The 13,866-nt window shown below is 32.0% G+C and overlaps 1 protein-coding gene across 1 annotated transcript in view; it reads left to right on the plus strand.

The window, feature by feature from the left end:
* The window catches only part of LOC107612155 (protein CASPARIAN STRIP INTEGRITY FACTOR 1), a 5,203-nt gene continuing 3,881 nt past the window's right edge, over positions 12,545 to 13,866 (plus strand). Inside the window, exons 1-2 of the mRNA XM_016313975.2 lie at positions 12,545 to 12,700; positions 13,371 to 13,426. Of these exons, the coding sequence (XP_016169461.1) occupies positions 12,619 to 12,700; positions 13,371 to 13,426 (138 nt within the window). The 5' untranslated portion in view covers positions 12,545 to 12,618. The remainder of the gene's footprint in view (positions 12,701 to 13,370; positions 13,427 to 13,866) is intronic.

The raw sequence follows: 13,866 nt of genomic DNA on the forward strand, positions 1-13,866 counted from the left end.
TTCATTAAAGGATTTTCACAGCTCGCCTTACCTTTAACTAAGTTGACTAAGAAGGACACGCCTTTTATCTGGACTCCGGAATGTGAAGAGAATTTCCAGGCATTGAAGCACAAGTTGACTACTGCACCTGTATTGGTATTACCTGAACCAAGTGAACCGTTTGAAGTGTATTGTGATGCATCTCTGAAAGGGTTAGGGTGTGTTCTGATGCAGCACCAGAATGTTGTAGCATACGCCTTACGGCAGTTAAGGCCGCATGAGATGAACTACCCGACACATGATTTAGAACTTGCTGCTGTTGTGTTTGCTTTAAAGATTTGAAGGCACTACCTCTATGGCGTTAAGTTTCATGTTTTCTCAGACCATAAGAGTTTGAAGTATCTTTTTGAGCAGAAAGAGTTGAATATGCGTCAGAGGAGATGGATGGAGCTTCTGAAAGATTATGATTTTGAATTGGATTATCATCCAGGAAAAGCGAACGTTGTGGCGGACGCTTTGAGTCGGAAGTCTTTATATGCAGCTTGGATGATGCTACGGGAGGAAGTTTGCCTAAAACCCGATCTGGTTATGACGCTATTTGGGTGGTTGTGGATCGACTGACAAAATCAGCTCACTTTCTTCCTATCCGAATAAGTTGTACAATGGAAGAATTAGCTCGAATGTATATTAAAGAGATTGTCAAGTTGCATGGCGTGCCTTCTACCATTATATCTGATAGGGATCCTCGTTTTACATCAAGATTCTGGGGAGCTTTTCAGCGTGCATTTGGGACTCAGTTAAGCTTGAGTACTGCGTATCACCCTCAGACAGATGGTCAGTCAGAGAGAACTATTCAGACCTTGGAGGATATGCTAAGGACTTGTGTTTTAGACCAGCCAGCGAGCTGGGATCGGTATATGCCATTAATAGAATTTGCTTATAATAATAGCTATCATGCGAGCATCGGAATGGCTCCATATGAGGCTCTGTATGGCAGGAAATGTCAGTCTCTGTTGTGTTGGTATGAAAATGGAGAAAGGAGTTTATTAGGGCCTGAAATGATAGCTGAAACGACTGAGCATATAAAGAAGATTCGTAGTCGAATGCTTATAGCCCAAAGCCGCCAGAAGAGCTATGCTGATCAGAGGTGAAAGCCTTTGGAATTCGAAGAAGGAGAACATGTCCTGGTATCGAGGAACATACTTGGGAACTCGAATCAGATATGCGAAAGAACTACCCACATCTCTTTTCAGGTAACTAGATTTGAATTTTGAGGGCAAAATTCTTTATTAGGTGGGTAGGATGTAAACCCCAGTTAAATTAGTAGATAATTAGTTAATAAATTAGTTTTTAATAAGGAAGATTAGAAATGTGAATATTATATTAAATTAGGATAGAGCTCATCGAAACGAGAATTTTGACACCAATTTCGAAGAAATCGGTCCAAGATTGGACCGAACGGACCGAACCGGTTGAACCGAGCCCAAACCGGGCCCATGGGCCCAACCGGACCAGCAATTAAAAAGAGAGCCACGGGCTCTTCCTTCTCCCCACTTTCATAACGACGCAGGAAGCTTTCCAGGGGAGGAAAGGAGAGAAACCATACGTTGACGGTAAAATCAATTTGCCGTAATTTCTCCGTCCGAGCTCCAATCGCCGCACCGCTTGCGGCCACGGGTTCACCGTGTTGAGCTCTACATTTCTACCGGAATAATTTCATAGGTAACTTGCTATTTCACTTCAGCCTTTCATTTTTTCCTTGAGCGTTGCGCTTTTATTTCGCGATTTTTATTTCCCCTATTCTTCAAGGCTCCTAGCATATTATAATTCTTCTGCTATTATATGTACTCATTCTATTTTAGAGGTCGTAATACCACACCACCTCTGTTTTACGGCTTAAGCGTAAAGCTTAGTGTGATAGGGTGTTACACAGGCAGGTTCGAACTATATCTTCATCAATTTTAGAATTTTCTCTTGAACGGTTCTAATTCTTAAGCAGTTTAGAGATTGGACCGAGGCAGTTGAGAGTCCGATTTACCGGTTTTTATTCAAATCGGATGATCCGGTCTGGTTCTTACAACTATGACCTGAAACCTTTCTTTTTTTTTTCTATTGTATTTTCTAGTCTGACAAGTCAATAACTAATCTATCATAGATCGAAACTCCATTTAACAGTTTGTTGTTGGCCAATAGGATGTTACATATACAAGTTAGGCGGGATTCGAATTTCTAACACTTATTTAAACGAACTAATGAGCTAACCACTAGACCAACCCAACTTGATCACTTGAAACTTTTCTTGCAAAGTAGCTTCATGAGTTTTTAAACACGCTAGGTTAGCCCTATAAAACAAAAAATATAAATAAAAGTAGATAGAAAGGAAGTCTAAGTTTGGACCACTAATTTCCAATGTAGATTAAATTGTTTAACTCAAAATTAAGCTTGCCTCGTCATGCTTTTTACCCCCTGCTAACACCCGATTAATATTTCACATAGAATTTTCTTATCAAAATTTGTTGTGTAATATATAAATATCAAATCAAAATTTGTTCTAAAGCAGATGGCGTGGTTGAAGCACTTAAAGAAGATGTTTTTATAAATCATGCTTTTGGTATTCAAAATGGGTGCTTTATAATGCTTTCACAGTTTCACTACGTATCTACGTGATACAAATAAATAAATAATGTTGCCACTTGCCACTCTTGTGTTGACAAAGCATCCCATATTAGTTAATTTATAGATCTCTATTATTAAATAATAAATAAAAAATGATATATATTATGTGAGTGTGGCGTGTGCATCAGTGCATGCGACTAAGGTCTACATAGACAAGCATAAATATTAGAGGAATACAGAAAGGAGAAAGGGAACTTGAACGGAATCATCCCTAATACCAAACAAAAAACTCTTGGAAAATTATATGGTACAGATCTAAATCTGTACAGATTTAAAGATTTGTCTACGTGGCAAAATCTAAACCACACATTCTAAAGCCACATTTTTCATTTAAAACTAAGATAATGACGTAAGCAATGACGTCATAAGAAGGGTAAGGATGGGAATTGTCCATCAGACCCAACCATTATAAATAGGTTGCTTAGGCAATTGTAGAGGAATCAGAAAATAGAAAGCAGGAGGCAAAGAGTACTCAAATGCTAGGAGAGCAAGGAGGAAGCTGCCGAGGCGATTCTATGATCTGAAGAAGAATTCCCATTAGGGAAAAATAGTTCTAAACTCCCCTCTGGAGTTAGTATCTATAATCTCCCCTCTGGAGATAAAATCATCTTATGTAAAATATTCTAAATAAAAGAAGTTTTTCTCCAGAGAGGTACGCCTTTATCCTAATCTCTTAGTTATGAATTATTTAGAAAGTTTAGAACTAACGGAGGAATCTGACTATTATAAATTATCTGCTTTATTAGATAATGAAAAACAGGCTGTTTTAAAAACAGAATTAAATCTCAAATCAAACGAAAACCGTCAAATACTCAAATCAATAATTAACTATTAAAATAATAAATTCTTATATCAATAAATTTTATATCATAAATTATTTTAGTGTAACCATATTATATGTTATAATCAAACTTATTCATATACAATAATCAAATTCTTTTCACGTATTGAAACTATTTTCAGTGGCACATACAGTTAAATAATCAAATTAAACTTGATAAATTTTGTTGGTCATCTAATATTGATGGATCGAATATCCCCAGTGGCGCAGCAGTGGTAAAGAAAATCCACACTAGGAGATGTATAGGCGGCCGCGATGACCGCGACGACAAACAACAATAACAAAAACAATCTTATCCCTCTGACTGTTTGCTAAGCAATAATGTTTCATGGACTTGTCTTGTAGAATATTTCTTGAAGCAGCATTGAATGGATTCATCAAACAATATTTAATTTCCTTTTGTTACTTTGGAAGGCATTATATAGTCAAAGAGCTGTTGAGTTTTTTTCTCTTCTTTATGAAGTCTAAACCCATTATACACCCATTATGCCACAACTCTAATTAGATTTTGGGGTCAATTTGAGAGAAAGAGAGTAGCCACCAAAGAGAGAAAGAAGAGGGAAAACAGAATTTCTGTTTTTATGCAAAGTAGTAAATTTCAAATGACAATATCTATAATCTTGTTTTTCGTTCTGGTTGGTGGAGATGTTGATTGGAGATTTGCAGTGAGAGAAATTGGTTTTACAAGAGAGAAATTAGGTTTTCCGTTTTTACACAGAGCAGCAATTTTTTAACGACAATTTCTCATTGTTTCACCGTTGGATCGACGTGAAATTTGGATTGCAGATTTTTTTTTATCTTATTCTTCATTGTGAACGGTGAAGATTTTAATTGGAGGTCTGTAGTGCGAGAAATTGCCTTCAAAAGCAACTATGTTTTTTTGGGTATATTTCATCTTCTTGCTTCTCATTTGTAAGCTTTAGTGATTTGATGTTTTGGCTGGTTATATGCACGTTTTTGTGCTTTGTTTGAGACTCTCTTGTACCTCATTTGATTATAGTGAAACTATTTCATTGGTCTGAATGACCAGTAGGTTTTACCTCTCACATTGAGAGGATTTTTCACGTTAAAATTTCAGTGTGTTCTTGTTAGTACTTTATTTGCTATATTTACTTGTTATAGTTACTCCCATATTGTGTTGTAAATACTTTCATATTATTCTTATGTTAGACATTTGTATTGTTTTCGCTATTAGACTCTTTCAAAAACCTTGTCTTCATATACATGATTTATGAATAACAGTGAAGGTCTATGGACAAATTCGATAGCCATGCAGTAGTAACTAGTAATGCTAGCTTCAGTAATTATATTTAAAAATAGACATTATTATTAATCTCACTACTTTATTTCGTATATTATGTGAGTTTGAGTGTTTCTTAAAATTTATCATAAGCTCATTTTATTATTTTACACATTTAAGGGTGTGAGAATTTTCAATTTTCTTTCAACTATAAACAAACTAAGCGTCAATTTATTGTAATTTTTTTATTATAATTATATATTGACTACTAAAAATAAAAAAATATTATTTATATACCAAACACTCTCGGCACTAGTACAAAAAATACAAAAGTACAGTTTTTACTCATTAATTATGTATTTATATTATTTTTTTTATTAAAAACTAAAAAACGTGTGATTAGTTGTTAAGATAATACTAATATTAAAATATTATTATTATAAAAAATGTAAACATAGCTAAATTGTTAAAAATATATATTTTTAAACACGATTTTTAACAATTATTGACCTAACTATTATTAACCGTTGTCAAGACAAGAATACCATTAACACTTTCTTTTTCTTTTCATAATTACTAACGCAATTTTTAAACGTTAAAAATATTAAACATACTTTTTAACATACAATTAATAATCATAAAAAATACTAATAAAATAATAATTTTAAATGATCGTCAAAATCTTCATTTTTTTTTTCTCAGTGCTTTACACTGTACATTAATCTTAGAGGTGGTTAAACAGAGTCACCGAACCTTGATATTGTAATAATTGTGTATATGATCGTAGTGATTACAAACACTTTTTAATTTTGATATTGGGATAAGATTTGTGTATAGTGTGTTTATTGGAGTGGAGGATGAATGATTGGGGTATGACAGTTGCATAGAACAAATTAAGATCGATTACATACACAAATCGGAGGTACACAAATTAAACCGTTTAATTTGTGTAGTATTACAGGTCACACATCATTCATGCATTCCTTTCACTCTCATTCTCACTCTGCGTCACTCAACATTCCACCCCCAACTTCACCTTCTTTTCTCTTCTCCCATTGTTGCTACAGAAATCCAGCATAGGAGGGAAAAATTGTCACCATAAAAAATCGTCCTTCAACAATGCTAATGAGACAAAAAATAAAAGTTGTTATTCTTCAAAGTTTTACATTGTTAATTATCTTGATAATCCTAATTATGTAAATTTTTATTATCAAATATTTTGATTTAATAAAAATAATAATGATAATGTTAGAGATTAGTAGAAATATTGTAATAATAATTATTAAGATTATAGGTATGATAAAATATTTAGATTATTAATTGTTAAAAATAGTCAATAAAATAAAATATAGTGATATATATATATATATAATAATAATAATAATAATAATAATAATAATAATAATAATAATAATAATAATAATAATAATAATAATATTGAGGTGTTTAATACTTTTTAAAATTATTCTGGTTATATAATTAAATAGAAAATAAGGAATAGGAATTATTATTATAAAATGAATAGGTTTTAGACATTAGAAAATATAGTTTTAATATATCTAATAATAATTAGATTTATATTTTAGATTCATTTAAGGTTTATTGATTATTATTAGAAGAAGCTAATAAATATAAATGTTAATTTTTAGACTTGTTACATATATAAGTCTTTTTGGCATACAAGTTTATACAAGTTAATCCTAATTCAACAAAATCCACTTTCATAACGCGCGCGTGAAATCACGACGTTCCTCCTCCAACGTTTGTATTCCACGTTCCTCCTCCTCCTCCTCCTTCTTTGCGTTCTTCCTCCTTTTTCTTCGTGTTCAATTCCTTCTTCTTCTTCTTCGCGTGTTTCATCCCCTTCGTCGTTTTTTTTATTGTTGTTGTTCTTGATGTACTTTTTTTCTCTTCTTTCTATTGATTTTGCAATACTATGTATTTTTTTAGAAGGTAAACCAAGAAAGAAAAGTTGAATAAGAAGCAGTAGAAGATGAAGAGGAAAAAGAAGAAGAGTTTTGAATTATACAGAATTTATCAGTATAAATCCACCAAAAATTCTTAAACAATACACCTAAATGTCTTAGTTTTACCCCGAAATTTGTTATAATGACACAAAAATATTTTCTCTAATACTGCATTTTTTTCTTCTTCTTTTTTTTTTATTTCTTTCTTTCTTTTAGTTGAATGAATATAAGTTCATCCTCTTCTAAGTAATGTTGCAACATTATGTGTTTCTTCCTCTTCTTTATTTGATATTTTTGTTTTTATTCTCGTTGAGAAAGAGTAAAACAAGAAGAAACTTGAGAAGGTAAAACAAGAAAAGAAAGATGAATAAGAAAAAAAAAGAAGATGATGATGATGACAAAAAAAAGAAGAAGAAGCAGTAGTAGAAGATGAGGAGGAGGAAGAGGAATAATTTTGAATTATGCAGAATTTATCAGTACAAATTCACCAAAAATTCTTAAACAATACACCTAAATGTCTTAGTTTTACCCCGAAATTTGCTGCAACTACACAAACTGAGAAAATTCTATGGCAAAAATTTTGGATCAGGCAACGTCATAAATATGGAAAAATTTCTACAATTACGATAACAATAACGACAATAACGATAACGACGATACATATAAGAAGAAGACGACGATGTTATAACGATGATGATCATGATGATGAAGATAATGGAGGAGAATGAGGTAAAGGAAGAAGGAGAAAAAGGTCCAACGAGAAAAGGAGGAGGAGGAGGAGGAGGAGGTGGTGGTGGTGTTGGTGATGATAACGAAAGAGAAAATAACGAAAAAGAAGGACGTGCAGGGCGCATGAATATAAATGACTTATATGGACTTGTATGTGTAAATGACTTGTATGTAGAGAATAATTATTTTTTGTAAAATATATTATATTTCAAGTAGTTAATAATATAATTGTTAATATGATTATGTTTTATTGCTTATGTGATAATGAAAATTTGATTTTGTTAAATTTAATTTGTTAATTAAATATGGTTATCTTTTTTTAATGTGATATATGGCTACGTTTCATAGGGTTCACGGATGTTACAATATAACCACTTAATGTCGTTGGATCCGTACAATCAAATTGTGGAGGGGAATTTAGAGAGACTGGTTTTTATCACGTTTCCCAAATTGGAGTAATCCAATGTCAGTTGGCATTGGTTAATGCTCTAATTGAGAGATGGTGCCCTGAGACTCACACATTTCATTTTTTGGTTGGTGAGTATGCTGTGATGTTAGAGGATGTGGCAATAATTCTTGGTCTTCTGATGAATGGTCTGCTAGTTACAGGACCGACCCTTAGTAGTTATGAGGCCTTAGAGGTCGAATGCTTGCAACAGTTTGGTGTTGCACCTAGGAAGACAGACTATAAAGGAAGCTTTATAAAGTTGACATGGTTTCGAGGACTGAAAGATCATTTAGTGTTGGCGGATGACATTTACATTCAGAGGTACGTCAAAGTACCACATAATGTTATTATTTGGGACCATAATGTTTGGAGACAAGTCTGGGACAACGGTGTACTAGAAGTTTTTGTCGTTGCTCCGTAACTTCGCTAGGATCATACAATTTAGTTGGGAATCGACATGCCTGTCACACCTGTATAGAGCATTGTGTAGGACATCTTATGTCGACTGCAAGGAGATTAATGGTCCACTGACACTTTTGCTTACTTGGGCTTGGATCCGTCTACTATTTCTTGCGCTGATTCCTGGCAATCCTCGACTCTTTCCTATTGCAAACAGGTAAAATTAATTACTATCTGCTTTGAAAAAGTGTAGCACATTGTATTTTAAATTTGATCGATAAAGTTAATTAACGGATTGTTTGATGTTAGGTGGCGTAACTGGGAGCGTGCTGATCGGCCTTATAAATTTCATTTCGTTGAATGATCTGCAAGAAGGGCATGTATGTTGAAATAAATAAGTATATGTTTTTGTTTAGCCGTATTATTATTTGATGTGTAATCCTCTTTTACTTTCAATGTGTACAATTTGTTTGGGAGGCTTATGCAATTAGTCGTATTGAGCCAGACGTGATTCCTGTTGACATCTGTCAGCATTCAGTTATATGGAGTGCCACGGTGCCGTTGATATCTTTCGAATGCGTTGAGTGGCATGCATCTGATAAATTGAGGAGACAATTTGGTTTGACTCAGGGCATTTCTCATCAAGAGTGGGAGCTAGGTGAAGCACACAGCGAAGTACTGACAGGACCCAAGAATCAGTCTGGAACCCACTACTCTTTTTGGGTGATGCATTGGACGAATCGGTATAGTCATGTTCTTGCTGAGCTCCTGATGCCTTTACAGCATCCTTTAAAAATTTACATGCATTGGTATCGAGGTACATATGGTCCCCACTTGCATTTGTCAGACCTCGTATTTCAAGAGAATCAGAAGGACAATCCTGTGCATAATCAAGAGAATCAGCATACATAAATACTTAAAAAATAAACATTAAACAAGTAATTATATGTTATATTTTACCTATTTACATAACTATTAAATGTTTGTCTCAAACGTCAAAATCTATGTATAAATCATAAATTATAATTATTACATACCTGCATTTATATATTGAGGAAATTCCGGTGTATGCATGGCCTCCAAATCCAACGACCGCATGAAAGTCGGCTCCTCAAACGGATGTTGGTTTGCTAGTGTATTTGCCACATCCACCACATCTACCTTCATAGTGTCGTCAGCTTGATCTTCATCTACACCCAGATCATCGACCTTATAGTTACTTTCAAACTCTACATCGCTATCACTGTTATAATCTTCCAATTCAATATCTCGATCCGCTGCAGATTGTTCGAACTCAATATACAGCTCAATGAACGATATTCGGGACCGACTTTCAATATATATTGAAAATATTTCTTGCATGCTTGCTTCATCGGTCACATATTTTGTTTAAAATTGAAAGGACCTACGAAACACAGATATAAAATATCTGTACAAAATACACAACAATCTCTAGATATTTGAGATTCCATCTTCTCACAAATCACACATTTTAGTTCTTTGAATAACAGTGTGAATGGAATAATAATATCTAATGGAATTTCACATACAAATTTCACTACTTCAGATGTTTGTAATAAAATCTGTCCATGATAATATACTTTTAACATAACTCTATCATCTATACTCACATTGAACACTTTCAACTTTGGCATTAATTTTTTTTGAAACACCGGAGAGGAAGAAGAAGAGGAAGAGAGGAGAGGAGTTTCAGAAGATCTGAAGATTGTGAGAAGAAGATGAAGTGGAGAGCTCGGTTAGCGGGTCGGGTATATATAAACATTGAAATCGGACCGTCCGACCGCCTTGTTTACCATTTCAAATTTTTAGAGAACGTAAATCTGACAGTCCAATTAGAGTTACGTCGAAGTAAAAAAATTTACATGGATGAAATCGATGGGTCTAATTTCCTTAGCCAAAATATTTTTTGTTTTACATGTATGAAATCGGTGGGTCCGATTTCTTTAGCCAAAATATTTTTATTCAACACAAATCGGACAATTCGATTTATCTTCCTCTCTCTCCACAAAGAAATTGGACTGTCTGATTTTTTTTTCCGTCAGTTCACCGCCGTCACAATAGTGCATAATTCCTCTAATGTCCATAACGCAGCGTTACACGCACCTAAGTTTCATATAAAAAAAAAATTAGCCCAATATTTTATATTCATTTAATAGACAATTTTACAGTCGTTTAAAACCGTCACAAAAGATACATTTTTTTCAAAATTGTCTTCGGTGGTGGTTTAAAACCAATGCTGCTACTTACCATGTGCATTTTGCAATGGTTATTATTCCAGCGATTGCTCAAAATCGCAACTGGCGGTTGAACTGGCCAAGCTTCGTGAACCGTTGCGACCCGACCGGAGAACACTATCTGCATTTGTTGTGGTGGCCTATATATTCCAAACACAATTTATTCTTAAATTTTCTTTTTTCTTTTTTCTTTTTTTTTAACCAAGCAGTCCTAGCGAGTTGACCAATGATAATCCTACTATAAGAAAGGAGAAGAAGATAATGCTTGACTTAAGTGAGCTAATAATGAGATAAACCCGCTTTAATTTAATTAAAATTAAATATGAGAGTGCTTAATGACCTTTATTCTCCACCGATGTCCTTTCATTGTTAAATGGTGCGTTTATCCTTGTCGTTATGGATAATTGGAAGCACTTGCAATTAACAAATACTATTTTTATGCCAACCTAATGTCACTTTGTATGCACAACCTTTTAATTTAATTTACTCCCTAGCTAGCTAGCCATGCTTTCTAACTTTCCATTCAAGCGTCTATTGATTTGATCTTATAAAGCTTAACCTACTTGGAGTCATGGAGATGAGATCAAATTTCATCATCATAATGCCATAAAACATTATGATAAAGATTATATGATCAATGTCGTCTCCATCATAAGCCAATTGGGTAACAATAATTATTCTTGTTGATTCATACTAAGAAAGTTGGATTTCAAGTAGCCTTTTTGCTCCTCAATAATAGTACCCAAAAGTATATTGTCACATACAATTAAAGGTTTCATAAGCTTGAAATATTGATTTGTTGTAAAGATTAGGGGCATCCTAATAATTTCCCACTATGGTCAGATTTCAACTATTATCCTAATTAATTATTATTTATATCATTCCACTAACATCTTAGACTTAGTGCTCCAACAAAAGCTTTAAAGAAAATAAAATTCAATATTTTAAGATAAGGGTTTGTTTGTTTTTTTTTTTTTTTAGACTTTGCTAGGGAGATAATGACTTTTGTGAACAATGTAAATAATTAGCTCTAAAATTGACCTAATAAAGTAAAAATACACTACACCCTCAAATTACCCACCTAAATCTTAATATTAGGATAACCATCCGCACACCTAGTGAATTAAACATCTGATATATCCATTATTCACATTGTTTAGTATTTTCATTATCTACCTATATTTTTTCGTTTTTTAATACCAGGATAACATTAAGTAACTTTTCCAAATAACACCTTAATTTAATTGTAATAACCGAATAAAATTTATTCACGAGAATTTTTTCTAATCAATAAATTTTAAGCTTTATTAAAATTTATTTATTATTTTTCTTATATAATTTTTTGTTGTAATCAATTATTTTGAAATAAATGAAGTATTATTTATTATTATTAGTCACTTTATTAATTTTCACACTAGTTAAATTAAGAAACCCAAAATCAAGATTGATTATAGAGTTATTTCTCAAAATAATACCATTTAATAACTAAATTATAATAGAAATATTATTCTATTAAACAATAAAGTTATCTACACATTAAAAGATTCAATATAGATTTAGAAATAAACTATTATCAAATTAAATTACAAACTCTATCAAGTTAATTTTCATGTACACGCTGATGTATCACTCAAAGAAGAAACTTATCCACTAGCTAGCTTACGATTTAAATTAAACCTACTAAAATGCAAATAAAAAATTCATCTTAATATAAAACATTTATCCCAATCACTGGTAACCTCCATATCAGGAATATTAAAAACCAACAAAATTTATTATTTTTGACTAGTAATTAGTCAATAATATTTAAAAATATGAGTTAAAAATATGTTGTTGAATTATTAGACTAATAATTAAAAGTGATGAACAAAAACAATGCTGGCTTTTGAATTTTTCTAATAAAAAAATAAAACATTTTTATAACCTAACTCAAAAACATTTATGGTTAAATATCACAAAACATGTTTTGTTTAGAAAAAAAAAACGGTCAACTTCAGTTTATTATTGTTCCCTCTAATATATTGATATATAGGAATTAAGAAACATGAGTTTTTCTCTCAACTCTCTCACAACTCATCATTATCATGGGTCTCATGAAGAAGTTCAGCATCCTCTTCTGCCTCTTCCTTCTCATTTCTGTATCACTTTTTTCAACTTCTTTTGCAGGTTAGTTTCTCTTTTTAATTTTATGTATGTATCTTCTCTCTTCTATCACAACTCATTGTCATATAATTGCTGTTTCAAAAAATTTAAGTTGATAAAAAAATTATATAAATAATTATATCTCTTACTCTCGTAATCGTACTTTGTCATAGAGAAGCTACCTAGCGTGGCTAAATAATCTAAAGGAACGAACCTAAGTGCAAATTAATGCAGATTTATGTGTTTAATTAAAATTTAAGATTAAATAAATATTTCTTATTACTGTACTTCATATTATATTACATTTTTAAGTTTCACAATATCGATAACAAACTACTACCTAGTGGCCAAGTGGCCAATGAGTAATAGCTCAAATAGCATAGTCTTTCCATTTTCAATTAAGAGATTGCGAATTCGAATTTCCTATCTTTAATTAAAAAAAAATGAGTGGAAAGCATGTGATAACTAGCACGAAAGGTTGTACTTACCTTTGTTTTATATATGGTGAAAATTCAGGTGCAGTGGACTTTACGTGAAGTTGATAGTTGAGAGTCGTTAGATGAAAATTTAGTCAAATTAAATCATCTAACAGCTCTCCGTTATTAATTTCACGTGAAGTTGACTGCATATGAGTTTCACTTTTATATATATAACCAAGTAATTTACCTTGTCTTTTTGCTTAACGCATTTACAGGAAGAAGATCAGAGTTCATGAATAAAGTGGCTGCAGATGTTAGTGCAATTCAAGAGGTACACATACATACATGCATGATATTAATTAGTTAAGATCAACAAGGTATTAATATTTTAGTATTTCATTATGAAAAAAATGCTAAGGTTACATGTTACAACTTCTTTCTTATTAGTTACCTGCTTTGAAAAGCACACTAGAGTACTCATCAGAAACGTTTCTTGTGTTACTAATTATTATGCAATAGAGTAATGTTAGGTAGCTAAAATATTATAGACAATATATAAAAATACATTATTATTAATATTTACATTAATAAGAGAGTGTAAATTATTTTCTTAATTTAATTGACATAATTAATTTCTTTCTATAATTATCTTCTCTTATTTAATTACACCAAAAATCAATTTCGAATTTAATGTAAATCAAATCTCAAAAAAATTTCTTTCTTTATTAGATTCATAATTCTATAATTTTTTCTTAAATAAAAATTTTAAAT

The sequence above is a fragment of the Arachis ipaensis genome, chromosome B08 (genome assembly GCF_000816755.2).
Source record: "Arachis ipaensis cultivar K30076 chromosome B08, Araip1.1, whole genome shotgun sequence".
NCBI classification, from domain to species: domain Eukaryota; kingdom Viridiplantae; phylum Streptophyta; class Magnoliopsida; order Fabales; family Fabaceae; genus Arachis; species Arachis ipaensis.